Source organism: Vipera ursinii, assembly GCF_947247035.1.
Source record: "Vipera ursinii genome assembly, chromosome: 4".
Lineage (NCBI taxonomy): Eukaryota > Metazoa > Chordata > Lepidosauria > Squamata > Viperidae > Vipera > Vipera ursinii.
Genome location: NC_139514.1, coordinates 61,145,170 through 61,172,653, shown reverse-complemented (window position 1 = coordinate 61,172,653; position 27,484 = coordinate 61,145,170). Strand labels below are relative to the sequence as shown.

General features: G+C 36.8%; 1 protein-coding gene across 7 annotated transcripts in view; it reads right to left on the bottom strand.

Annotated features, from left to right (window-relative positions):
* The window catches only part of DMD (dystrophin), a 906,062-nt gene that overhangs the window by 544,169 nt on the left and 334,409 nt on the right, over positions 1-27,484 (bottom strand). For all 7 annotated transcript variants that reach the window (XR_014492555.1, XM_083362891.1, XM_083362889.1 and 4 more), the window contains one exon: positions 22,301-22,419. Coding sequence is in view for 6 of the 7 variants with exons in the window: in XM_083362891.1 (XP_083219017.1) it covers positions 22,301-22,419 (119 nt within the window). In the remaining variant the exon portion in view is untranslated. The remainder of the gene's footprint in view (positions 1-22,300; positions 22,420-27,484) is intronic.

The following is a 27,484-nucleotide window of genomic DNA, read 5'->3' as shown; positions in this document are numbered from 1 at the left end:
AGTTGCAGCTTTGTGGTGGGTCAGGAATCATGTGTCCACCAGTTCCAGTTCAGCCATTCCCATTTCCATGCTTGTAGAGATCGTAACATCTGAGAGAGCCAATGTTGGTAAGAAGACACAAGTCCATGAAGTCTCTATGACTCAGGCCCAGAGTCCTAAGTCCCACACCCAACGGATCATAAAGTAGTCCTCGATTTGAAATGACTATGAGAAGATGTTGCAGCGAAGCGGAAGGGGAAGTGGCAGTCCAAGGTTGAATGGCAATGACACAGTCAGGCTGTCCATATTTTGAGGTTTTAATATCCTGAGTCTCACTTGTTCTATAGCTGGCAACCAAAGAGACATCTATGATCCATAGATGGTTCATTGCCTCCACGATTAAATCCGGTTTAATGAATGATGCGCCAAATGGAATAATTGGCTAACACTTGGGTGGACACCTTGTTTTCACAGAAGTTGTTCAAGATGCTAAAGAATGCGATTGTGTCATGCACATCTTGCATCATGCGTCAACTCACAAACTTGCAGTATGTGGTTGATTGTCTCAGGGGCCCAGCAGGCTCCTCTGCAGGTCTCATCTATGATCTGATGGTTACTGCCTCACATGCTCCTCGATCTGTTAGGAAGTGTACTACCCCTCAATTGGATCTCCCTAGGATATAGGCAGGGAAACACTTGAGAGGAGCATAATAGTGACTTGTGGCTGGACACATCGATGTCCAGGACACTTAGTTCTCAACCATCAGTTAACTTTGAGCGTACAATCTTCCATTCCTCTCGTACTTCAGCTTTAGTTGTTACTCTTGTAGCATTCACTCTACAAGGCTGGTTTATCAGGCATCTCAATGGGCCAAAAACATCTTGTCGCTGCAGAGTCTAAAACAGCGTGATGGGATGCGATGCAATCTTTTCAAGTTGGGTCGCCTGGAATAACGGGATCAAGGTTAGGAAGCAAGGTACCCCCCAGGCCTCCATCTTTGATGTTGGCATGGAAGTAGCCTCTTGGAGTGTCGGTAGGTAACCGCTTCATAGTTATCACCTGTTGCCTGTTGCCACCTGTTTCCATTTGTATTGGAAATCATCAGTCTTACAGTTAGTACTTATGACCAAAATTGGGACTTAAATTCATATTTTAAGTCAATGTGATTGTAAGTCAAATCAGATCAAATTTTACAACAATTTCTATGGTGGTCATTAAGCAAATCTAGCTTCCCCAATGTTTTTTTTAAAGCAATCAGCAAAAAAGCTTGTAAATTCTGATCATACGACTGCAGGATACTGCAATAGATAGTAAATGCGAGCAGGTTGCCAAGCATGCAAATTGTGATCATGAAACCACAAGGGTGGTGCAACATTTAAGTGAAAGTACAGATTGTAAGTAACTTTTTCCAAGGCCATCATAACTTTGAACAGCGTTAAACAAATTGTCATAAGTTGAGGATTGCCTAGTTAATGAAGCAAGGCCAAAGGGGAAAAAAGGATAGTCTAGGCCAAAAGGTAAGTGTGATTTATGTACTTTGATCAGAACTTTGATCAGATGCCTTTTTCAAAGCTATTGTCAGAAATATTTAAGCTTTTCCCCCCCAGAATGACTTGGCTTCTGATTACTGGTATTGTGCTCTTCTAAACCATATTTTTTTTGGCTCTCTTGCATTCTTTTCCCACTGTAGCTATCATGATTGTAGACTGTTCAAGAGGCAGATGTACCAGATATTTGTAAAAGGGCAATACTACATTGGCCCATTTCAGTATGAAATTTCTAATGTAGTACTATCCAGCATGACCCCAAGTTCTTTTTCATGGTTTGTTACAGTTCAAAACTCTCAGTGCATTTGCAAATTTAGGGTATGTTACCACAAAGGACCTCATTTTAAGCTTAATTGAAAAACTTTTAACATTTGATGACCATTCACCTAGTATAAAAAGATCCTTCTTGAACTTTTCTGTCACTTCAGACTAGTATTTTTTCACACATTTTACTTAGCAAATAGATTATTAATAGATTAATTAAGATTATAACCAGATATCCCAAGATACATGCTCAAGGGATTCAATTTCTTCTTTGGAAAAAAAAGTCTATTTATTTTGCTTTCTGATCTTAATTATTAACAATAAGCACAGAGAAAGATCCCCTTAATTTATGACCACTATGTTCATCCAAGAGCCTTTTTTAATATCAGCAATTACAAAGTAGAGGAAGAGTAAATGATGAAACACACATCATAATGTCACAACCCAAACATTAGAATGGAAGCACTAAAAGTAAAATCTTGAACTGTGACTTTTTTTTTTTTTGGTCCTCATGTCTTTTCCTGGTAAGGCGACACTTTACCAAATGTCTTTAAAAATTTAATTAATGGATGTTATATCCAAAATATCAGTTTTCTCAGCTGCTATTTTAATGTTTGTTTGTTTGTTTTGGTTGCTTTTAACTCTGGTTGCTTTTTACTGTTTTTATTCTGTTTCAACTGTGAGATGCCCAGAGTCATAAATATGAAATGGGTGGTTTATAAATTTACTAAATAAATAAGAAAGCAACAGTTCAGAAAAGAAGAAAAAAACCCTTCATAATTCCTATATATTTTCTCATTCATAATTCTTATTCTTTCAGCATTTAAATAAATTTTTTTCACAATAATAATTTTATAGGTAGTCAAACAAGATTATTATTTTATTTGAAATATTGTACAGTATATATATAAATAACTGAAGAAATTATATCAGTCTAATTTAAATGTTAGCAGTTGGTATTAGAGTAGAAAAGAAAAAAAATAACTGAATTTCGATTTAACTGCATTATTTTTCTCTAAATAATTCATCCAAATATTCACATAAGTGATTAAAGTTTTGTAAAATGGAAAGAAAAAAGACATGATTTTATTTTCAAAATGTCACATCAAAAATGGGAAAAATATTTGCAATCCCTTATAGGCTTTTACAGTAATAAATAATACAGACAACTGCATTATCTATCTATATAGATAATAACAGATTTTATTTTGTTCCTGCTGAGGCTATTACTTTCAGAAATCTATCTGGATATAATTTTTTTCTTTCAGTCAAATACATTTATATCATTTTTTTAAAAAAAATATCAAATTAAAAGAAGCCAACATTTGTACCTATTGGTTTAGGTGCATTAGTATGTCCTTGAAACTTGTTTTCTGCTGATTTATTTCCCTCACCATTTAAAAAAAAAAAGCAAAATAAAAAGAATACCCAAATCATGAATAATCTTAATTGAACAGAAAATGCTATTCATCAAAGTAAAGGGTTCAGATTCTATTTCTCTTTTAATGATCAATCATAACTGGATATACGGGAGAAATATGTAACTGTCATTATAATGAATATAAATATTCAAGCTTTCTGTAACTGCAATCTAATATTGGGATTATGCAGTTACGTTTATATCTGACCAGACATATACAGGTCTTTATTACAATGCAGTTACTGCATGTCCCCTTCATGGATTACTGCCTTGTTGTGGCAAAGGGGCTTGCATAATTCAATGAAGCTATGAGCTATGCCATGCAGGGACACCCAAGATGGACAGGACATAGCAGAGCGTTCTGACCAAAGGAAAGGAAGGAAATGGCAACCCACTCCAGTATCTTTTCCATGAAAACCCCATGGACAGTACCAAAAGGAAAAAAAAATATGATACTGGAAGATGAGCTCCTCAGGTCGGAAGGTGTCCAATATGCTACTGGGGAAGAGCAGAGGGCTAGTACTAGTAGCACCAGAAAGAATGAAGCGACTGGGCCAAAGCCGAAGGGACGCTCAGCTGTGGATGTATCTGGTGGGGAAAGGAAAGTCTGATGCTGTAAAGATTTTTTTTCCATAGGAACATGGAATGTAAGATCCATGAATCAAGGAAAGCTGGACGTGGTCAAACAAGAGATGACAAGACTGAACATCGACATCTTAGGAATCAGCGAACTAAAATAGACAGGAATCGGTGAATTTTATTCAGATGACCATCAGGTATACTACTGTAGGCAAGAATCCCTCAGAAGAAATGAAGTAGCCTTCATGGTCAATAAAAGAGTAGGAAAAGCAATATTGGGGTATAATCCCCAAAATGACAGAATGATCTCAGTTCGAATCCAAGGCAAACCATTCAATATGACAGTGGTCCAAGTCTATGCCTCAACCACTGATGCTGAAGAGGATGAAATTGACCGGTTCTGTGAATCCCTACAGCACCTTATAGAACTAACACCAAAAAATGATGTCCTTATCATCATGGGGGATTGGAATGCTAAAGTAGGAAGCCAAAAGATAACCGGAATAACAGGCAAGTTTGGCCTTGGAGTACAAAATGAAGCAGGGCACAGGCTGACAGAATTTTGTCAAGAGAATACGATGGTCATAGCAAACACTCTTTTCCAACAACCCAAGAGATGGCTCTACACATGGACATCACCAGATGGTCAACACAGAAATCAGATTGACTATGTGCTCTGCAGCCAAAGATGGAAAAGCAATATACAGTCAGTAAAAACAAGACCAGGAGCTGACTGTGGCTCAGACCATGAGCTGCTTGTTGCAAAATTTAGGCTTAAACTGAAGAAATTAGGGAAAAGCACTAGGCCACTCAGGTATGAACAAAATCATATTGCTGATGAATATACAGTAGAGGTGACAAATAGATTTAAGGAACTAGATCTGATAGACAGAGTGCCTGAAGAACTATGGACAGAGGTTTGCAACATAGTACAAGAAGTAGCAACTAAAACCATCCCAAAGAAAAAGAAATGCAAGAAAGCAAAATGGCTGTCTGAGGAAGCTTTGCAAGGTCTTGGTTATGATGTTTAAGTCCTTACATGGCATGGGTCCGGGATACCTCGAGGACCACCTGCTGCCGGCGTCAACTCCCCTCCGCCCTGTGCGTGCCCACAGAGAGGGCCTCCTCAGGGTGCCTCCGGTCAGGGAATGTCAACTGGTGGCCCCCAGGGGGAGGGCCTTCTCTGTGGGTGCTCCGGCATTATGGAACCAACTGCCGGTTGAGCTCTGGATGGCATCGGACCTCCGATCCTTCCGTCGCGGGTTGAAGACCCACTTTTTTGAATTATCTGGTCTGGCCTAATGGGGAATATGGGTTTTTTTAATTGGTTTTTATTATTCTATCATTGTTGTATTTTAATTGGGCATGGTTTAATTCTCTTTTAATTTTTGTATAGCTATTTATATATGCCCTGTGAACCGCCCTGAGTCCCTAGGGAGAAGGGTGGTATAGAAATCAAATAAATGAAATGAAATGAAATGAAATAGCTGAGGAAAGGAGAGAAGTGAAAGGCAAGGGAGAAAAAGAAAGATACGCCCAATTGAATGCAGAATTCCAGAGAATAGCTAGAAGAGATAAGATTGCCTTCTTAAATGAACAGTGCAAAGAAATAGAAGAAAACAATAGAATAGGGAGGACAAGAGATTGCTTTAAGTAAATTGGAGAGATGAAGGGAAAGTTTCATGCAAAGATGGGCACGATAAAGGACCAAAATGGCAGGGACTTAACAGAGGCAGAAGAGATTAAGAAGAGGTGGCAAAATTACACAGAAGAACTATACAAGAATGAGCTTAATGTCCCTGATAACCACGATGAGGTGGTCACTCACCTCGAGCCAGACATCCTAGAATGTGATGTGAAGTGGGCCTTAGGAAAGCTGAACAACAACAAAGCTAGTGGAAGTGACAGTATTCCAGCTGAGCTATTCAAAATCTTGAAAGACGATGCAATAAAACTGCTACACTCAATTTGCCAGCAAATTTGGAAAACTCAACAGTGGCCACAGGATTGGAAAAGATCAGTTTACATTCCAATTCCAAAGAAAGGCAGTGCCAAAGAATGTTCACACTATAACACCATTGCACTCATTTCACATGCTAGTAAAGTTATGCTTAAAATCCTACAAGCTAGACTCCAGCAGTATGTGGATCGAGAACTACGAGAAGTACAGGCAGGATTTCGAAGAGGCAGAGGATCTAGAGATCAAATTGCCAACATCATGGAGAATGCTAGGGAGTTCCAGAAAAAGATCTACTTCTGCTTCATTGACTATGCTAAAGCCTTTGATTGTGTGGATCACAACAAACTGTGGCAAGTTCTTAAAGAGATGGGCGTACCAGACCATCTTATTTGTCTCTTGAGAAACCTATATGCGGGTCAAGAAGCAACAGTGAAAACTGGACACGGAAGCGCTGATTGGTTCAAATTTGGGAAATGAGTCCGGCAAAGCTGTATACTGTCACCCTACCTGTTTAACTTATATGCAGAGCACATCATGAGAAAGGCAGGGTTAGATGAATCAAAAGTTGGAATTAAGATTGTCGGGAGAAATTTCAACAACCTAAGATATGCAGATGATACCACTCTAATGGTAGAAAATGAAGAGGAACTAAAAAACCTCCTGTTGCGGGTGAAGGTGAGTGCAAAGTTGGCTTGAAACTTAACGTTAGGAAAACCAAGATCATGGCATCTGGCCCTCTCAATTCCTGGCAAATGGATGGGGAAGAAATGGAGGTAGTGACAGATTTTATTTTTGTGGGCTCCGCAGACAGGGACTGCAGCCAAGAAATTAAAAGATGCTTACTCATGGGGAGGAAAGCCATGACAAATCTAGACAGCATACTAAAAAACAGAGACATCACCGTGCCAACAAAAGTACATATAGTCTTCCCAGTTGCAATGTATGGCTTTGAAAGTTGGACCATAAGAAAGGCTGGGCGCCAAAGAATTGAGGCCTTTGAACTCTGGTGCTGGAGAAGACTCCTGCAAGTCCTTTGGACTGCAAGGCGATCAAACCGGTCAGTCCTAGAGGAGATCAACCCTGACTGCTCTTTAGAAGGCCAGATCCTGAAGCTGAAACTCCAATACTTTGGCCACCTAATGAGAAGGAAGGACTCACTGGAGAAGAGCCTAATGCTGAGAAAGATTGAGGGCAATAGAAGAAGGGGACGACAGAGAATGAGGTGGCTGGATGGAGTCACTGAAGCAGTAGGAGTGAACTTAAATGGACTCCAGAAGATGGTAGAGGACAGGAAGGCCTGGAGGAACGTTGTCCATGGGGTCACGATGGGTCACACATGACTTCGCAACTAACAACAACTGCATGTCACGAATAAAAGAATAAGCTGATTTTTTTCAAGGCAGCTACAAAATATAAACATAAGTTAAGTAGCATTGCTTCCATGTTCTGTGTTTATTGGGCATTTAAATGTTCTTTATGTATTTACTGAATTCAAAATATAAAGATATATAGTTGCATTGTTAATCTCTGAATTACTTAAATACAATTATTGGCAGAATTTGTCACAATAAATGTCACGATAAATGGATGGATGGATGGATGGATGGATGGATGGATGGATAGATGGATGGATAATAAATTACAGACAGAGAGATAATACACTACATATGTAAATATTTAGGATTTTTTAAATAGATTTCTCTCTTGGCATATTTCACTCTGATAATTCCTTTTAAAAGCAAAATTTCATAATCTGTGAGTTTATTTTATATTAGATGTGAATTAACAAAGTAGATAGATAGACAGATAGAAAGAGAGAGAGAGATCTCACAGACAATAGCAAAGAGCCTGATAACTTTCCAAATTTTTAGTTTGTTGCATCTAGTACATTTATTAATTTTTTTACTTCCCAACCCATGATCAAATAAATTTAGACTAAATGGCATGAGTTGATCTAAAATTCAATGAAAATAATATATTTTTTTTGTTATTCTAGAAAAGTTGAAAATAAGGTCTGGTATGGTATGATGTCTATGCAAGATTTTAAAGTCAAATTATTTGTTATATATCAATAATTTTCCTCTATGAATGTCTCAATATATATTACAAGTGAGAACACATAGAAAAATATTGCTTGTGATATTTATTACACTTAAAACATTGTACATCACAACTCCACCTTTCAAATTCAGTCTCTAAATTTTCAGTTCTCTTTTTAATGATGTTTTTAGACAGTTTTATGGCTTTTATCTGTAAACTGCCTATAGTCACTCAGACGGTGAGATGGGCAGTGTCTAAACTTTGTAAAAAAATAAAATATACAATAATATTTTAAAAATCCAATTTGGGAGTCAATGAAATTGGATCTGAAAATATGTTCAATAAGTTCTTCTTCTCATACTTATTAAATAGTATAAAAAGATACCAATCATTAGAGAGTTAATTGCAACTTATTTCTGGACTCTACAATGGTTACAAGAAGCTAACAGTTAAAACAGCTTAAGCCTAGAGGACCTAAGTTTTGATGAGGACAAAACTCTCATAGGTGAGAACATAAATATCACAATAGCATTCTAGGGGGAAATATCTAGAATAGATCCTCTTGCTGCTGAGCAAGATAAAATTAGATCGTCTCTGGAAGAAAAGAAAAAAGATCAGTCCTGAGTTGGCTTCAAAATTACTGGATGGAGGTGCTCTGAAACTTCCCTACACACAAAAGACTTTAAGCACAATTGATCAGGCAGTGTACCATAGCATAACATCCATCCATTCACCCATGTAATTGTGCAACCCTATAATAATGATAATACATTCTGTGTGATACCTTTAACCTAATCAAATGAGAACATTTGCCTACCCCAGATCAATAAGAAGGACTCAATAGGTAGATAAAAATGCTAAATTGAAACATCTGTGCAACCAAACATACTATAACAAGAATTGTTGATAACAAAGACAAAAAAGCTGGATGGTGGAAACTGCAATACCTGAAGAAAGCCAAATAGAAAAGAAAGAAGTAGAGAAAAACAGAAAATACAAAGACATGAAAATAGAAGTAGACCAACTGTGGCAAAATACTATTATAAAAACTAATAGGCACCTTGGTTGCCATTCTAAAACTTTTGGAACATTAGTTGAACTCCATCAGCATTGACAAAATCAGTGAATTCTAAAAGGCAGCTTTACTTGGAATAGCTTACATCCTGTGAGAATACCTTTAATATTATTAAATAATAACATCTGCCTATCCCAGGTCCTTGGGGGAGGATCCAATAGGTGTATAAAAAAGCCAAGTCTAGTCTAAACATTTGGCTGATTATGCAATGCATCATAATATACTGAAATATTTATTATTCTGTAACAATTAACTATAAAGAATTCAGTTTGTTAATTAGATAATAAAATAAGCTATGTGTGGGAAAGAGACACATATATAGAAAAGAAATCAGAACAACACAGATAAAGCAACCTACTATCCCTTGTTAGAATAAAAAATATATTTAACTGGAATAAAAGTCTTTTATTACTAGCATGAAACTGTAATGTCAAATATTATTGCTATCATCATAATATATTCATTATCAATGATTAATTTTATGTGGCTGTTGGATTCACACCATTACTTTCTTAATAACATTGCTAAATGCTAGTAAACCTGAGGGTACCAATAATAGTGAATGAATGGATATGTACTTATTTATATGTATGTGTATTTAGCCAAGCAACATCAGTGCAATTTTATCACATCTGTATCTATTTGAATTTAAATTTGATTGAATTCACTGGAAATTCATTCCATGTAATTATGTTTTAAGTCTACAAAGTATAGCTGCAATAATTAGCAATTCTTGAATTGAATTCACTGGAAATTCATTCCATGTAATTATGTTTTAAGTCTACAAAGTATAGCTGCAATAATTAGCAATTCTTGAAGTGAGTGGATTGTGATTGTGATTTACATATTCAAAGTTAAGGTAGTCTTCTCTAAACTAGGAGCCTTCAAATAGATTATTGGGGAATTCTGATAACTTTAGTCCAATACATTTGCAGATGATGTCAATTTTAAAATTGATATTTTTCATAATTGATGAAATATATAAAATGTTGGTGATTATTAAGTAACATAAAATCTTATTTTAGATACATTGAAACCAAAAAAGAACCTGAACTTCTAAGAGGGGAATAATAAATTTACTAAAGTGAAATTATAAGGATTAGAAAAGAAATTCAAGCAATGTGATTGTTACTCTTTCTTGTCTAATAAATATATTACAAAGGACAAATGCCAGTGATAAATTGTCAGTTGAAATGTGGACAAATGCTCCCAAAAATGCATAAATGAATTACTCTTTATTTTCTATTACTCTTCATATAATATCAACTACTGATACTATTTAATATTCTATTAGTGTTTCTGTCACAATCAGAAAAAAATTGAAGTTCTTCAAAGTTCTGAGCTGCATGCATATCTATATTAAATAATGTAATATCAAAATTAAAGTTAAAGATTATATGAGGAAGACTCCAAGAACTGTAAAATGTTATAGAATGTATTTCTATAAATCAGAATAGCAATAAAATTAAGCATAATTAGTGGAATATAGCTTCACCACATGTCTCAGACTAAAGCAAATAAACATCTGGAATTGCATTAAGTCAATTGTTTGGGCTATAAAAGATGCAGTGGAGCTGACTTCTGGTTTGACGTCGCAGCAAAATGGGTGCAGAAAGTTGGGGCTCCATCTTTTGTGTTCGATTTCACCCCACTAGGGACCCTGGAAAGGGTCAAAAGTCACCCCACAGAGGTGACAAGCAAGGAGGAGACCCTCATTGATTGTGGGAGGATGGCAGACTTTCCATTTGATCCAAGGAAGCCCTCCAAAATGGCGGAGGAAAGACTGGCTACATTCGTGTAGCCAGTCAGAAGATGCTGACAACTGAAGAAAATAAGCACCAATGATCAACTTTTCAGCAACATGGATGAAACTGGGTGAGACCTTATCCTCTCTTTATGACTCCAAGACTTTTTCCTGGAAAAAATTGCCCAAAGCACCCTCCCCGATTAGAGAGGGAAGCGGAATTTCCACCCCATTCCCTCAGGAAAAGAAAAGCGGTGAATTAATTGCTTGCGGGGGGGAGGGAACAGAGAAGTTAATATAGAGCCAGACAACATGTTTATTAAGTATTTGACTGTAAAACTAGAAAATTAATAAAATATTTATTTAAAAAAATGTAGTGGATCTAAACAATTTCATTTTAATGAAATAATTTTATTATCTATTATTACTTATTATGGTTGTCATCACGGTTGGCCAGTTTTGGCATTTTTATCCACTTACCAAGTCCTTCCTGAGGACCTGGGATAGGCAGATTTTGTTGTGTGATGGTGTTAAAACTGATGTGGCAATTGTACATTTGTGATGGGAACCTTTGCCTCCAGCAGTCTTGCAGCTGCTGGCCCTGGTTGCTCAGCCTGAGCCCTGTAGTCCATTTGTCACCAGATATCCAGGAACTCCAACACCTAATGTGGTCTTTGCTGACCTTGGCAACCACTAATCCAGTACAGATTTCTGTAAATGAGGTCTTACCACATTGTTCATGAAAAAGACACTTTTCATCTGCTCCATTGATGAAACCTGTTCAGCATAGTTGAATGTCTTGCATAGCTTTCATCTTGCTCAGAGCACACAAGCCCCACAACCACATCAAGGTAGTGCCTTATTGGGGGGTTACTTATTATTACAAATAATAAATAGAAATCACAGTTTTTTCACAGGCTATCCACCTTCATTCTGTAAAGTAATTGCTTGCATTGACTGAAACAGTTGCCAGTTGTGAAGAAGAAGATGCTAGGCATTAAATGTTATTGTCATAAACTCCAGGTGCACAATCAGTCTGTATTGTGGAAAGGCAAGTAAATTTAAGATGGAATGATTTCCTGCTGGCTCCAGAGTTTAGAGGAAGGCATGGCAAAGTAGTTGGAGAGTTAATTAGCTATGGTAGGCTAGTTTATTATTTTCTCTTGCTCTGCCTAACCTTTGTTCTGTACTTCAGGGCTTTTCAACCTTTTCACCCATTGTACCACTTTTAGGATAAGGCAATATCCGAGTACCACTTGTTGCCCAGCAAGGTGTCAAAAACTTGACCAAAAAAAAAGAGGAAAAAATGATAAAGTACAAGTAGTCCTTGACTTACAACAATTCATTTAGTGACTGTTCGAAGTTACAGCAGCACTGAAAAAGTGAATTATGACCATTTTTCATACTTATGACTGTTGCAGCATCCCCAGGGTCATGTGATTTACATTAGGATGCTTGGCAACTGATTCATACTTATAACATTCAGTGTCCCAGGGTCATGTGATCAATGGCCAGGGGGGCATGGCCAGCTCATCACTCAGGTTGCTGGGTGCCTGTGGGGGGGAATCTGTGGATTTCTGGTGGAGGGGAGTGGAACTGGGATGGGTGCCTTTCCTCTCTACCATTGTCCCTTCCTTCCTTCTTTCCTTCCTTTCTTTCAATCTCTCCCTCTTTGTCACTTAGCAAACAGCCTCTTTTCCGCAAGCGAGCTGGGCAAGAGCTGGGGATCAGCGTTTCTTAGCACGACTTCTGAGCACAGCTCAGCTGATCCTGAGCTGCTGCCCAGCTCACTCAGCAAGTAGCCTCTTTTCCGCAAGCAAGTGAGCTGGGCATGAGCCCGGGATCAGCATTTCTCAGTGCGACTTCTGAGCATGGCTCAGCTGATCCTGGGCTGCTGCCCAGCTCACTTAGCAAGCAGCCTCTTTTCCATAAGCAAGTGAGCTGGGCAGGAGCCCGGGATCAGCTGAGCCATGCTCAGAAGTCACGCTGAGAAATGCTGATCCCGGGCTCCTGCCCAGTTCACTTAACAATCAGCCTCTTTTCTGCAAGCAAGTGAGCCGGGCAGGAGCACATGATCGGCTGAGCTGCGCTCAGAAGTCATGCTCAGAAATGCTGATTCTGGGGCTTCAGTTAGCAAGCAGTATGTTTTCCGCAAGCAAGCTGGGCAGGAGCCGTTCGCTTGCTAGCCCCTCCCCCCCAAGCACACCACTTGCTCACTCACCCTTTCTCACTGGCCGCTCCACTCGCTGTTCCTCTGAAAACAGGCCAGTCTGTCTCTTTTATACTTTTTATTCTCTCTGCCCTCTTCCGGGTGCATCAGAAGCTCCAATTAGCATGTCGCCACAGATCCTGGGGATTCTGGCAAGCTCTGCAACTCCAGCTGATCTCTAGGTCTGTGTGACCTCATTTTGACTCATTCCCTCCCCCACTGTAATTAGCTAGGCTGGGCTCGCGTACCACCAGCCAGGGGCTTGCGTACCACTGGTGGTATGTGTACCAGCAGTTGAAAAGCCCTGCTGTACTTCATCAGCCAAGCCTAATGCTTCATTTCAAGTTAGACTGGCCACAACTGAAAAATGGATGACATAGCAGTCCAAAGGGCCTAATAATTCCTAATTCTGAGGAGAGATTGCTGCAAATTAGGTATTAGTTCTTTTTAAAAACATTTTTAATTGATTTTTAGTGCTTACTAAACAGTGTGTGGTCTGGGTGCATATATTTGAAAAAATCAATAATAATTAATTTCTGTAATTCCATGATCAATATATTAATTAATAGTGTGTTTCCTTGATCTTCCCTTCTTCCAATGTTATTCTCCTTTGTCAACATTAGATAAATATAATATTTTCAATACATACAAGGTTGGATATAAACATTTTTTGTGTTTGTACAGATAACAATAACATCCATATATAACATCTTTTCTAATTAACTCACGTTTCAATTATATTTGTAAAAGTCATCTTGTTAGGTCACTATTTTTAAAATTCTTATTTAAACTTAATTTCCCCTCAGTATTCAAACCATTCTTATCCATCATAGTTTTCTCAAAATTAATTACCTAAATATCTAAACTTTTCATTTACATACCCCATCCCAATATTTTCATATTTCATATATTATAAAGATACCATACTACTTATATATCCTATAACATCCACAAATAACATCTTTTCTGAGCAGTTTATATTTTAACTATATTTATAAAAGTCATCTTATTGAGTCACTATATGTCCTTTTTTCAAACTTCTTATTTAAGCTTACTTTCCTCTTGGTATTCAAATCATTCTTCTCAGTCATAATTTTCTCTAATTTAATTACCCTTAAATGTCTAAACTTTCCATTCACATACATCATCCCAGTATTTTAATATTTCATATATTATAAAAAATACTATACTACTTATACCTCTTATCCCTCTTACTATAGGCCCCTTTATATCCAAAATTATCTATTCTTTTAACCATATTCAAACAAATGTTTGATCCTGTAATACTCCATCTGATAAGTTGAATCAGATTTCTTAAGTCTAACTCTAGCCTTCTTCGTTTGTCAAATAGCTTTCCAAGTTAGCATGTTCCACTTGCCAGGAAGTTCCTGTATTTTTGTAGGTGTTGTTGGGAGTGTGAAGGACAGGTTGAGTAGGATATACTGTACACTTTTTCTCTCCCAGACTCTGATGATTTTCCTGGCAGCTCTATAATCATTTTATTAAATCTTCTTTCTTATCTTCAAATTTGTTTTGACGTCCTGTCAGATAAAATATATTTTCCATTTTTATTGTTGTAATAAAATCTTGTAGATTTTTTTTTCTGTTTGTGTTAAGTTATACAGTAGTTATATTCATTTGTAGCTTCCCTGTTTAAGTCACTTTCTTCTAGTTTGTATTGTTATCAAATTTGTTTGTTCATTCTTTATCATTATTTTTGAGAGTTTTTTAATTGTAAGTTTAGATTGAAGATGTGCTCAATAATGTCATCAAAGTTGTTTTTGATTTCATTGTGGTTTGAAACTATTGAACCTGTCATAGCATTGCATACATTTCCTCCTGAAAAGTACTTGTCTCGTCTTGGAGTATTACTTCTGCAGATTTCTGATGTTCCAGGCTAGATCTTTCAGAAGGGAATATTTGATGTGGTTTCTTGTCTCTTTTAGATAAATATGTAATATCCATTTTGTCTCCCCCCTCCAAATAGTCTTTCACCAGTACCATAGTCTCTGTAATTAGCCTTGAGCCAGCCAATCTCAAAATCCAAACCACCAAATCTTATATAGTTCTTATCTTTATATATGGTTTTTGTAATCCAATGCATTTCTAGTTGTCAAGGTATCAGCGAAAGCAGTATTTTATAACATATCTTCTATTCAAGAGTCACTTATCAACCCATCAGAGTTGCAATCCAGAGTATTTAGTCACCTTGAAGCCTTCTAGTAAGTTCCCCCACTAGAAGATTAGCCAAGAGTCAAAAAAATTTCCGCAAACAATTCTTGAGCTTAAACAACACTTGAAGTTTTCTTTTTCTGCACACACTTTTTTTAAGCTTATAAATTGCCCAGTATATTTTCTTTCTTTGTTCTCAGCTGTTTTCTATTTGGCTGAAGGTTATTAAAGTTCAAGGGAACAGATTAATCTTTGTTTCTGAGCATTTTGCCAATTTCTGAGTCAGAGTTGCTGTTGTTCTATGCTCTGATTCTCCACTAGATGTCAGTAGTTATTTATTTTCCAACTTTTTTAAACAATAAAATTGTTTTATTTTTTATAAATTCATCGAAACTCTTTAGGTCAGGGGTGTCAAACTGCCGGCCCGCAGGCCGGATGCATCACAATGAAACCGCGCCTACCCCATTGCCAGCAATAAGGGAAAAGCTCCGATATGTCGCGTGACGTCACATGATGTCGTGAGTTTGACATGTCTGCTTTAGGTTATAAAATTTTAATTTTCTTAATTTTCAGTTTTATCCAGAGCAAATTATTATTAGTTTCATTTCAGTATATTTCTTTCCCCCTTAGAAGTTAATTCGCTGCTTCTGTCTATGAAGGGGTGGGGATTTAGTCCCCTCCCTCACTTTTAGAGGATTTCTTGCTTTGGTTTTTTTTCTAGGGAATCAGTTACAAAATAGAAGAGAGAAGATCAATATTCTCACCCAGTTTCAAGCACGCTGTTCACCATTGTTCTGGTTCATGCTTTTGGACTTTGGCTGCTTGTAGTTTGGACTAGACACTGATATGCAGCTAGTCTTTCTCCTGTCTGGTTGGAGGGCTTCCCCCGGATTGAGTGGATTGACCACCATTGTTCCGCAATCATTGGGGCACTCCTCCTTCTTTGTCACCTCTCTGGGATGACTTTTGACCTATTTAGGGTCCCCTGGCAGGGTGAAATCAGCCATGGGGTGCAGAACCCTGCAATCCCTTGACTGGATCACTACAGGGTGGAAACAGAAGTCCAAATGAGGTATTAATTATGATGAGTTTCTTGGAAACTCAGAACTGTTATTTTTTAAGTTTGGCACAGGCAGAATGTAGCAAGAGCCATCAAAGTTAACCAAGAAACTCTTATTCCAAGTTGCAATTTCTTATATGATGACCATTATCATTGATCAGTAATCATTGAAAATAAGTTGTCTAGCATTGTCTAACTTCTTCATTGAGAAATTAAATTCAATGAGTTACCTGAATTAAAAATCATATATGGATTATAGTTCAACAGTTTATGCTTAAATTTAGAATATGTGCACTGGGCTTAACAACCATGGTTAATAAATGCTATGAATAACACACTACTTCAGTGTGTATGACTGTTCAAACATTCATAATCAGAAATAACAATTTCTAAAGTTATGTTTAGAGCAATCACAGCAAGCAATGTAAAAGTAACATACCCACAGAGACATGCTGCTGTATGCAGCTCTTTAAATCAGCTATATCTGGGATATTTTCTCTGAGTGCCAAATAACTTTGCCTGCCCCCCACAAAAGAAACAAAAAAACCAAAAATCGGGTGGTCGATAAGTGCATGGGCACAGCTATTTTAAAAAGCAGCAGAGAAATGCTATGTATATGTCCCCTCTTGTTTCAAAAATCCTTCTGGAACTGAAGCTGAAGCTCTGTTACCAGTGTGAACATTACCTTAGTTCATCTGCCTTAAGGAAAAATAATATTAAGGATTAATTACTGCAGTCACTTCTAGGAAATTCCTGAAGGCTAATTTTAACAAGTTAATGAACTGTACTGTATAGTATTTTAAAATTACTTAGATTCAGAAATGGAACAAAGTTAACTCAGGCAAGTTCTATTAAACTGAAGAACATTTTTCTGTGCTCTTCTGACAAAAAATTAACTGATTAGTAAATGATTAAATATTATTTTAATCTGAGAATAATTACTCTTTTAATCTGGGAATAATTACTATTGAACCAGTGTATGATATTTAAAGAAATGTGACATAACAGTTATTAGTTTTAGCAATAGCTTTCTGTACCATCATTAAGCGCTTGAAAGACAAAGATAACATTTAATGGATAAGGAAGGAAGAACACCAGGAAGAAATGACGATATTATTATTTTCTGTGGACAGTTTCAGTTCAGTCATTTAGGAAGGGTTTTGCTCTGAAAAGCATTTTGCGAGCCCATCCTTGAATCAGAACAAATGTTTTCCTTAGGAAGAATCTTTAATTAAGTTTCAATTTGATTTAGGCTGATATTTATTCAGGGTGTTGTATTCTGAATACCCAAATGCAAGCTATGTATGATTTTCATATTTTATCTCTCTATTTCCCTCTGACTAATTTTCTATTTATTTTTTATTTTTTTAAAAAAAGTTTACCTTCCCCAATCTGTATTTCCATGCATTTTATACCACACATCACCGGCTGTCTTCTATGGGAGTTACTGGGAATATAGTTTGAAACCCATAACAGATGCTTCCAGCCAAAGGCATTAGGTAATTTATAAAAGGGATTATTTTCTCAGACAGAGAAGGTGAGTGTGGGATTGACAGCAGAGGTGAAAACATTTTTCCCAAAGCTAGGCTCAGATGATTCCCCACAACCACTACCAAAGGGATATAGAACCCAAACCTGTGCAACTTTATTCAAAGTTAAACTCCACTGATTTAATGAAACTTATGCACAAGAAAATGAACATAAATTACAATCCAAACCTCTTAACTATTTAATATGCAACAGTAGTAGAAAATATCTCTCCAGTTATCTAACTGAATGTGTGTGTGTGTGTGTGTGTGTGTGTGTGTAAATTTTTTGGCTTGCTAACAAAGAATAAAGCAACCCCAAAAATTTACACAAATATGAGCTGCCACTGCTGTGGCTACTGCCTGTAGATGGCCTTGGGCTAGGCTGAAACAGGATATAAGATTTGTCCCGTGTCTGGGACTAAGCAAGTGTATTCTAAATACTTAACAAACATGACAGCTGACAAGAAGATAGAAATTAGGATATAATTATTCTGAATTGCTCTGATTTCTCCAAACTGAAATCAGACTTTCTATTTTTACTCTACAGAAAGAAGGCTACTAAACTAGTCAGCTTAAGGTCTTTAGAAATATTCAACATGTTCTAACAGATGTTTCCTTATTATGCTATTTTTACTGGCAATTATGACCATTGAAAACTGTTATAGAATACATTTTTAATACTATTTTTGTTTTCTTTGTTCTTTAATTATTCTCAAAGGTACTAATTATTTTATTATTTTATTATTTAATTCTCAAATTAAATGATATTGTTTGATTAACTTATTTATTCTTTTTTATAGTAGCTAAGATTGAAATAGTCCAATGTAGCTGAAATGAAATAGAAAATAACTGCTTTGTCCCTACTATATGAATAAATCTGAGGCAGATCTATGCTTCTGTGTCATCATGAACAGAAAGGGGTGTTTTTTGTTTGTTTCAGTTTTCTTTTAAAATTTCTTCTTGTCAAGACTCAATACAGCCCACCAATAATGTCCTCCATCTACTAACTATCTTAGCCGTCTTCTTTCTTCATCTGTTCAGTAGTTTTAGGTAAATTTGTTTGAAGTGAGGACATGCCAAAAATGAATTCCATGCTTCCTCCATAATACCTTGTCTCAGCTGAAAAGTGCTAAAAATGCTTAATTTCCCAAGATCCTAAGCTAAAACTGTCGCTGTATGAAAATATGCTATTCAGTTGTATAATTATGGCTGGATTCTATGAGTGTAAAAATGTAAGTACTTCCTTTTATACTGAAAATACTATGACAACTTTACCTTCTGAGAGGAGGCTTCATAGTATCTGAAGCAGAACATCCAGATTCAGTCACAGCTTTGTTCACTACAGTATTAACCTTGTGAATTCTAAAGCATCCTCCTTCCATTATGTATTCAAGATGGACAGTGAATAATATTTATATGTTACTTATATGTAAGGGCAGTGGTGGGATTGAAATATGAGAACAACTGGTTCTTTGTGTGGATGCTACTTCTGGAAGTCCATTCTGGGCCTGGGCAATAAAAAATTAGCTACCGGTTCTGCCGAAGTGGTGCAAACTGGCTGAATCCCACCACTGTGTAAGGGTGTAGGTCTATACATATATTGTATATAGTATGTTTTAAATGTGTTATGTATGTGTACACTTTGAGAGGAAGCAACTAAATTTCATTTTTAATGTGTGCCATTGTGCCCACAGGGGAAAAAATGACAATAAAGGTTATCCATCTATCTTTATAATGCCAAGCACTGTCATGCCAAAAGGTAATGACGGGCTCCATCTACCATTTCTCTTAAAATCGTGGTTATTAAGCAACACATATGAAAACACAGCATAAAATTTATAGTAGTTCTTTAAGCAGCTGAATATCTTATGACAGTATTAAGACAAAGAAAACATGCAAATTTATCTTTTTGTAAAATATTCTGAATATTTCAATAAAAGCCAAGAAAAGTTCAAATATATGCAATTCTTTTATTTTTAGAATCATGCCATTACTATGATCAGAGAAAAATACACAGACCTCAACAATTTGGTTGGGCCTAATTAATAAACAGTTTTAATTAGGTTTGATCTTTTGAATCTGCTCATTGTGAGTTCATACCAAATCAAAAGTATGATTGAAGAATCTGAAGCTTTGTGTACCTTGCATTTATGACTCAAAAATTCCAGACTGGGTATCCATCTAGCCATTCTGCCATAAAACCCAGATCAGTGGAGGGCTGCAGTGTTTGTCCTTCTGGAACTCTGTTCTAACTCCACACAGGACTTTTGGATCTAATTGGGTTCTTGCTCGCCTCTCTTACTAAGGCTCTTCTCCTTTGATTGCTCAGTTTGACTGGATGACCAACACTTGGAAGAGTCCTTGTTGTGCCAAATGTCTTCCATTTGAGAATTATGGAGGCCTCTGTGTTCTAGGAACCTTCAGTGCAGCAGAAATTTATTGTAACCTTCCACAGATCTGTGCTTTGCAATAATCCTGTCTCTGATCCTTTCATTTCATGGTCTTTGCTCTACTACAGTATGCATTGTCAGCTGTGAGGCCTTCTATAGAGAGGTGTGCACCTTTCCAAACCAATCAATTGAATTTACCACAGGTAGACTCCAATCAAGGTATAGAAACATGTCAGCAATGATCAAGAGAACTGGGAGGCACCTGAGCTAAATTTCATGTGTTGTTGCAAAGAGTCAGAATACTTATGCTAATGTGATATTAGTTTTTAAGTTAAGTTTAGTTAAGTTAAGTTTTTTTAACTTAACTAAACTTAGTTAAGTTTTTTCTTTTTAATAAGTTTACAGACATTTCTAAATTTCTGTTTTCACTTTATAATTATGGGGTACTGAGTGTAGATTAATGAGAAAAAATGAATTTTAACAACTGTAGAATCAGGCTGCAGCATAACAAAATTGAAAAAGTGAAAGGGATCTCAATTCACTGTAGAAAAAGTGAAATGTGTATAAAAATAAAGATTTATGAAATATGATCTGCAGTACTTAAATGCATATGTAATGTATTGGACACAGCTGTTTTAAATCACTTGCTTAATGTCTGATCACTTGCTTAATGTCTGATGTAGATTTCTGTGTTATGTAAGGTTGCTATTACTGAAAGCCAGACTGGCTGTCTCCAGACTGATAATTAGGTTTTGGGTGGGAAACTGTTACTTTAAACCTATTGGTCACCACTTAGAGGCTAACTGTATAAATAGCTGTGCAGCAGCCATTAGGGCTGCTTCTGTTTTGAGTTAATAAACCTGTTTCCTGTTTCAACACTTCGTCTCACTTAATGCCTAAAGAACTGAAGATATAACAGCATAGTTTTTAAAGTGTTAAGGAATTTTAGAAAATTCCTAATTGTAAATACCTGTGAAGAACAACACTTATTTCATTTGGATGCATAATAACAAATAAAAACAACATGTTGGCTATATTTTTAAAAAATGAATTGTAAGACTATAATGTTAGTCCACATCCTTTGAATCCTTGAAAGTTTATTATCATGAAGAGAATAATAAAGATTAAATTAAATTCAAGCCTTTGATTGTGTGGATCATAACAAACTGTGGCAAGTTCTTAAAGAGATGGGCGTACCAGACCATCTTATTTGTCTCTTGAGAAACCTATATGCGGGCCAAGAAGTAACAGTGAGAACTGGACACGGAACCACTGATTGGTTCAAAATTGGGAAAGGAGTCCGGCAAGGCTGTATATTGTCACCCTGCCTATTTAACTTATATTCAGAGCACATCATGAGAAAGGCAGGACTAGATGAATCAATAGTTGGAATTAAGATTGCTGGAAGAAATATCAACAACCTAAGATATGCAGATGATACCACTCTAATGGCAGAAAGTGAAGAACTAAAAAGCCTCTTGTTGCGGGTGAAGAAGGAGAGTGCAAAAGTTGGGTTGAAACTTAACATTAAGAAAACCAAGATCATGGCATCCGGCCCCCTCAATTCCTGGCAAATACATGGGGAAGAAATGAAAGAAGTGACAGATTTTATTTTCCTGGGCTCCAAGGTCACTGCAGATGGGGACTGTAGCCAAGAAATTAAAAGACACTTGCTCCTCGGGAGGAAAGCCATGTTAATCTAGACAGCACACTAAAAAGCAGAGACATCACCCTGTCAACAAATGTGCAAGTAGTCAAGGCTATGGTCTTTCCAGTTGCAATGTATGGCAGTGAAAGCTGGACCATAAAAAAGGCTGAGCGCCAAAGAATTGAGGCCTTTGAACTATGGTGCTGGAGAAGACTCCTGCGAGTCCCTTGGACTGCAAGGTGATCAAACCGATCAGTCCTAGAGGAGATCAACCCTGACTGCTCTTTAGAAGGCCAGATCCTGAAGCTAAAACTTTGGCCACCTAATGAGAAGGAAGGACTCACTGGAGAAGAGCCTAATGCTGGGAAAGATTGAGGGCAATAGAAGAAGGGGACGACAGAGAATGAGTCACTGAAGCAGTAGGTGTGAGCTTAAATGGACTCCAGAAGATGGTAGAGGACAGGAAGGCCTGGAGGAACGTTGTCCATAGGGTCACAATGGGTCGGACACGACTTCGCAGCTAACAAAAAATAAAATAAATCCTGAAGGCTCAGTGCACAAAATGAAACTTGTATGATAAGACATTGGAAATGAAGGTGTTTTCTACTTAAAATATAAAACTTTTTTAAATCATCTGTGTGAAAAAGTAATCTTTATATACATAAAATCCTATTCGCACAAACCTTCAGGATCAAGGAGTTTCTCAATTCCCAGGTGTTGTTTTGCTATATTGAATGCATGATCTAATCGCTGCACAGTGGACTGTTGATAAACTACATCATCCCAATTGAAGAGATCGGGCCTGGGGAAAAGAAAGCACAAAGTTACTTTCAGAATCATTCATATATATATGAACTAAATTAAAAAGTAGGAAGGTTACTCTGATAAAATATTAAAATCCTAAGTAAGCGGAGGTTTTAATTAATCTGCTGATATACTTTACAATAAAATATTGGTTTGATAAACTACTAACAAATTAAAATACCTAAATGTGATTTTATCAGACCATCTATAAATCAGTTTATTTCCACTTAGAACTTAATTTTAATGTTTAAATTCCACATAATTATAGCCATTTACACATTTTTAATTACAGCAGTGCCATGTTTGGCATATTGCTGGTAATATGATTTCAGTTGGTTTATCTAGATAATTAACATAAGAATGTTACAATTTGTTTTGTTTTCCATGGGCATCTTTTTTACACACAAATTCATTTCCTGTACAGCAAGGTCTTTCATTAAGTGGTATATTTTCAAATCTATCATCAAGGACTGAGGAAGGGAAGCTATTAAAGCAGGCATTATATACAAGTATTTTGTATATGATTGTGTCTTTTTGTTAAAAGGTATAAATGTATGTGTGTATACGCAACAGCGAGAGAATCTGTTCATCTCTAGGATTTTTTTCCCCCAGTCCCACTACATGATAAATGTCTAATAGGCTGTAAAACACAATGTTAGCAAATTAATTTTCAGCATAAATTGACTTGTAAAGGTTTATGCTGGCATGTCAGGATATTAAAAAATTATCAGTTATTATATTTAATAACTCTTGGTTGTAGAAGAGTGAGCACCTTCTGTAAAAATACTAGAAAAATTCAACAGCTTCAAAGATATAAATGCTGATATACAGTGCAGGTAAAAATACAAATGAGTCAAATATAGCTGCCCAAGAAGTCTGATAAGGGCCCAACAATAAACCTCTCTATTCTCTAAGTAAATAGGCATCAATATGAAGTGAACATAACTTCAGTTGGACCAATTTTTATTAGCAACATAAAAGTAATGGTGCAAGTCTAGAGTCCAGGTAGCAATGTGCTAGCCCAGCTATGAGAATACAAAGGAATTACAGTAAGTAAACAATGTGCCTAGCCTATATGTCAACACAAGGATTATGTATATAATAAGATGATTTTGGAAAGAGTAGTTCAATGCAACTGTCATTCATGGCAAGCATTTTTACAAATAGCACTTCACATAAACTAATCTGCACAATTATATTTTCCTTTGAGATCAACTGGCATTGTTTTTTTCAGAAAAATGGAGTGAATAATCTTATTGCTGCATCTTTTACAGAAACAGACTAAAACCTTACCCAATCAATCTTATCGGGATTAAGCTGAAACCAATTCTTTGTTTCCTATTCAAACTGTACATCTTCTAGGAAAAGAACTTCCATAGAATTGTTTGGAGAGCTTGGGATAGGAATGTACAATTGACCCCATTCTAAATATGTTTACTGGGAAAAATACATCCCACAAAATAGTGCCTAAAACCAGACCTCTATCCTACTATTGATATTAACTGGAATCAATTTTGGAGAAAAGAAGAGAATCCATAAATGGGATCCATTGAAAATATGGTTTGTGAATATGTATAAATTATGCTGTGTTAACAACCTGCATTACATTTTTTAAAATTTAGTATTATATCTGATATTTAAATTTTCATTCATTAGTGTGAAACTATACATTATAAAGTTGTCCTATAGAATGAGCTGAAAAGACATAAAATTCATAGCTGCAGCAGACTCTGTAAGAACACTGGATTCACTAAAACCTCACTTTCTTAAGCATGCTTCTTCAGAGAGCTTTGGTACTGTAGTTACTTTTAAAAAGGCTGCCAGTAAGTGGGACTTTATTCCAGATTAAAACAAAGAGTAAAATAATAGTGTAAAAGATTTATGATTAATGGTAAAAGGCTTAAGTATAACAACCTTAAAAAATTTAAAATGGATTAAGTGGGTAGTTAATTTGAAATATTAGGATTTTTATTAAAGTACTTTTAAAATGATTATATAAATGAAATACCTTCACGGGAATTCAGACTGCTTATAGTTGTGGAAAGATAATTGACAGACTTTGCAAAACAAAACAATAAATGAATCCAATAAATGAGACATTCCATGTGCCCATAGAATTACAGAGTGTCTGAAGAGATCAAATTTTAAGGACTTAAGGTGAAAAGGGAAAAAAAGAATTATCACTTTCATTTCTACTTTAGTACCCGATTAAATGGCAATTATTAGAAAGGTAGAACAACCTACAGAAATGAAAGAAAAGACTATCACATTTGAGACATTTAAATAGATGTGTCAAGAACTGGGAAATAAGATTATAACTACAATAACAGCATCAATAACTGTCTATGTCAGACATGTCAAACACAAGGCCTGGGGGCCAGATCCGGCCTGCGAAGTGGTTTCATGTGGCTCGCGAAGCCATCCTGGAAACAGTGAGGGAACAGCCCCTACTGCCTTGGCCCTGGCCCAGAGACCCTCCTTCTGCCAGAGACCCTCAGATCTGTCCCATTCCTTCATAGGCCCCCATAGGCACCCTTGATGCGAACGATGTAGAGCTGGCCATGCCCACCCAGTAGGCCATACACAATCTAGCCATGCCCACCCAGTAGGCCACGCCCACCCAGGCCATACCCACCCGGCCTCCTGAGGGCAACCGCAATGCTGATGCGGCCCTCAATGAAATTGAGTTTGACACCCCTGGTCTATGTGAATGCATCCTTTAAAAGAGATCTGAAGGAAAAGCTAAAAGCAGAGATGAAAAATAATCTTGAAAAATTTACAGGACAACTCTGTGCTGAGGTAATTCAAATTTTTTTTTTTTAATTCCATTTATATCCCGCCCTTCTCCGAAGACTCAGGGCGGCTTACAATCTTAGCAGTAGCCTTCATTCTATGTATATGCCTGCTTATTAGGGCTTTCACACACACACCCCCAAGCGGCATTATTACAAAGTCAGCTTAATTGCCCCCAACAATCTGGGTCCTCATTTTACCTACCTCAGAAGGATGGAAGGCTGAGTCAACCTTGAGCCTGGTGGGATGCGAACCTGCACTAATTGCAGGCAGCTGGTGTTACTTAAGGAGGCATTAGCCCACTGCTCCACCAAGGCCAAATGAAGTCAAAGTAGATATTTTGAAAAATAAAACATAAATTTTGGAAAACAAAATAAAGATAATAAATAAACAGCAAATAAACATATTAAGTCAACAAACTGATGAAAGTGATATGGATAATAAGACTATTACTGGATTTACAAGAGAAAGAAGGCTATACAGGACAACCTGGTGAAAATAGTAAGGAGAGGATTTTTGAAGCCTCAAAAGAAAAGAAAAAAAAAGATGGGCAAAAGAGATATGGCTAGAGACCAAGTCCTAGAATAATATTCCTTCCAACTCTGTTTTACTGTTACAAATTTCAATGTCAAGCTGTAAATCCTAGGCCTGCTAAAGGTCTGAAGAATTTCATCCAAAGGAAGAAAAATATATATCAAGTTTTATGATATTACTTGAATGGACTAACAATAAAGATTGATAAAAGTAAAAGGAAGGAATATAAAGTTATTTCATTTGATCAATGTTAAAATACAGTACATATGTTCTGTATGGTAACCCTTAATGGATTTTTGCGGACCACAGGAATGAAATGACTATGAGTTTATTTATAGATAAGAGATAGAATATTGGAAGAAGAGATCATTTGTTGTATTTTAAGAGAAGATGATAAGTTACTAAAATTGTTTATGCTTGTGATGAAGGTGGAAGGTAACCTTTCAATACATTTTATTTGTCCATCTTTACTATATTCTGATTTTTTAATTTATTTTCTATTTTTTTCTTTTTCCCTTTCTTTTCTGTACCTTTTACTCCTTTTTATTCTATGTTTTCAATTTGCACTAGTTTTTACTGTTGTAATTAGAATATTTCATAAAATTTCTATATAAAAATAAATGATTCTTTTTTAATCCAGTGGGATTTATCAATAGAACTTTGGAGAGTAATGTTAAAAGATCTGATAAATGTGCTTTCATTATCAGGCAGCAGTAAAGAAACATGTGGATTAATTAGGCTAATTGCAATGTGTTTTCTAGTCAAAATGTATCTCAAGTAATATTTGTCTATCATAATAAAAAATGAATGAGATAGTGTCACTCTAGCACATAATCTAATCTAACTTATTCCAAGTATGCTGACATGTTTAAATGTGAATAGTTTAGCATTTGAAACTTAGCATCCCTTAGGGTACCCCATGGGGTAGTTTCTTGTAGGAGAAGCAAGATCTCTGCTTTAAATTTAGCTTCTGAAAAATAACTGCCCTGTTATTATTATTTCTGAGTTGAAAAAGGACAGAATCTCACTGAATTGATTAAAACAGGAGTGTCAAACTCGATTTCATTGAGGGCTGCATCAGGGTTGTGGTTTACCTTGGGTGTGTGTGTGGCCAGGGTGAGCATAATGGGAGTGGGCATGGCCAGGATGGGTATGACCAGCTCAATGTCACTCATGTCTGGGGGCGCCTGTGGCAGCCCAGATGGGCTGGGGGGGATTCATTTTCTCTAGCCGAGGAAGGCGAGACCAGGGCAAGCTATACCCTTGTCCACCAGAGGAGCCTTGCTGTCCCTCTTAAGCCATGCAGAGGACCTTCAGTGATGCAGGCTGCCAGAGCCCTGGGCACTGGAGGGCAATTGCCCAGTCCAGCCTTTCCCAAGGGGGCACCTGGCTGCGCTTATCACCTCCTCAAGGCTGCTGCTGATTGGCTTGCTCTCCTTGGTCAAATTGCTCATGGTGTGTGCGGGAGGGCAAAATGTGTGGGTCAGAGGGAGACCCACTCCTTCTCCCTGAAAGAAGACCCAGCTTTGTAACCAAAGCATCCTAAGTGATAGGATGGGAAACCACCAGGAAAGATCAGGAGGAGGTGACAAGGGAATGGTGAAAGGGCACCAGGGCTGCTCGTGGCAATGTGCTAAGGCAGGACGTCCCTCAGATCCTTCCTCCCTCTCATTATAATCTTCCTTCCTTCCTTCCTTCCTTCCTTCCTTCCTTCCTTCCTTCCTTCCTTTCTTCCT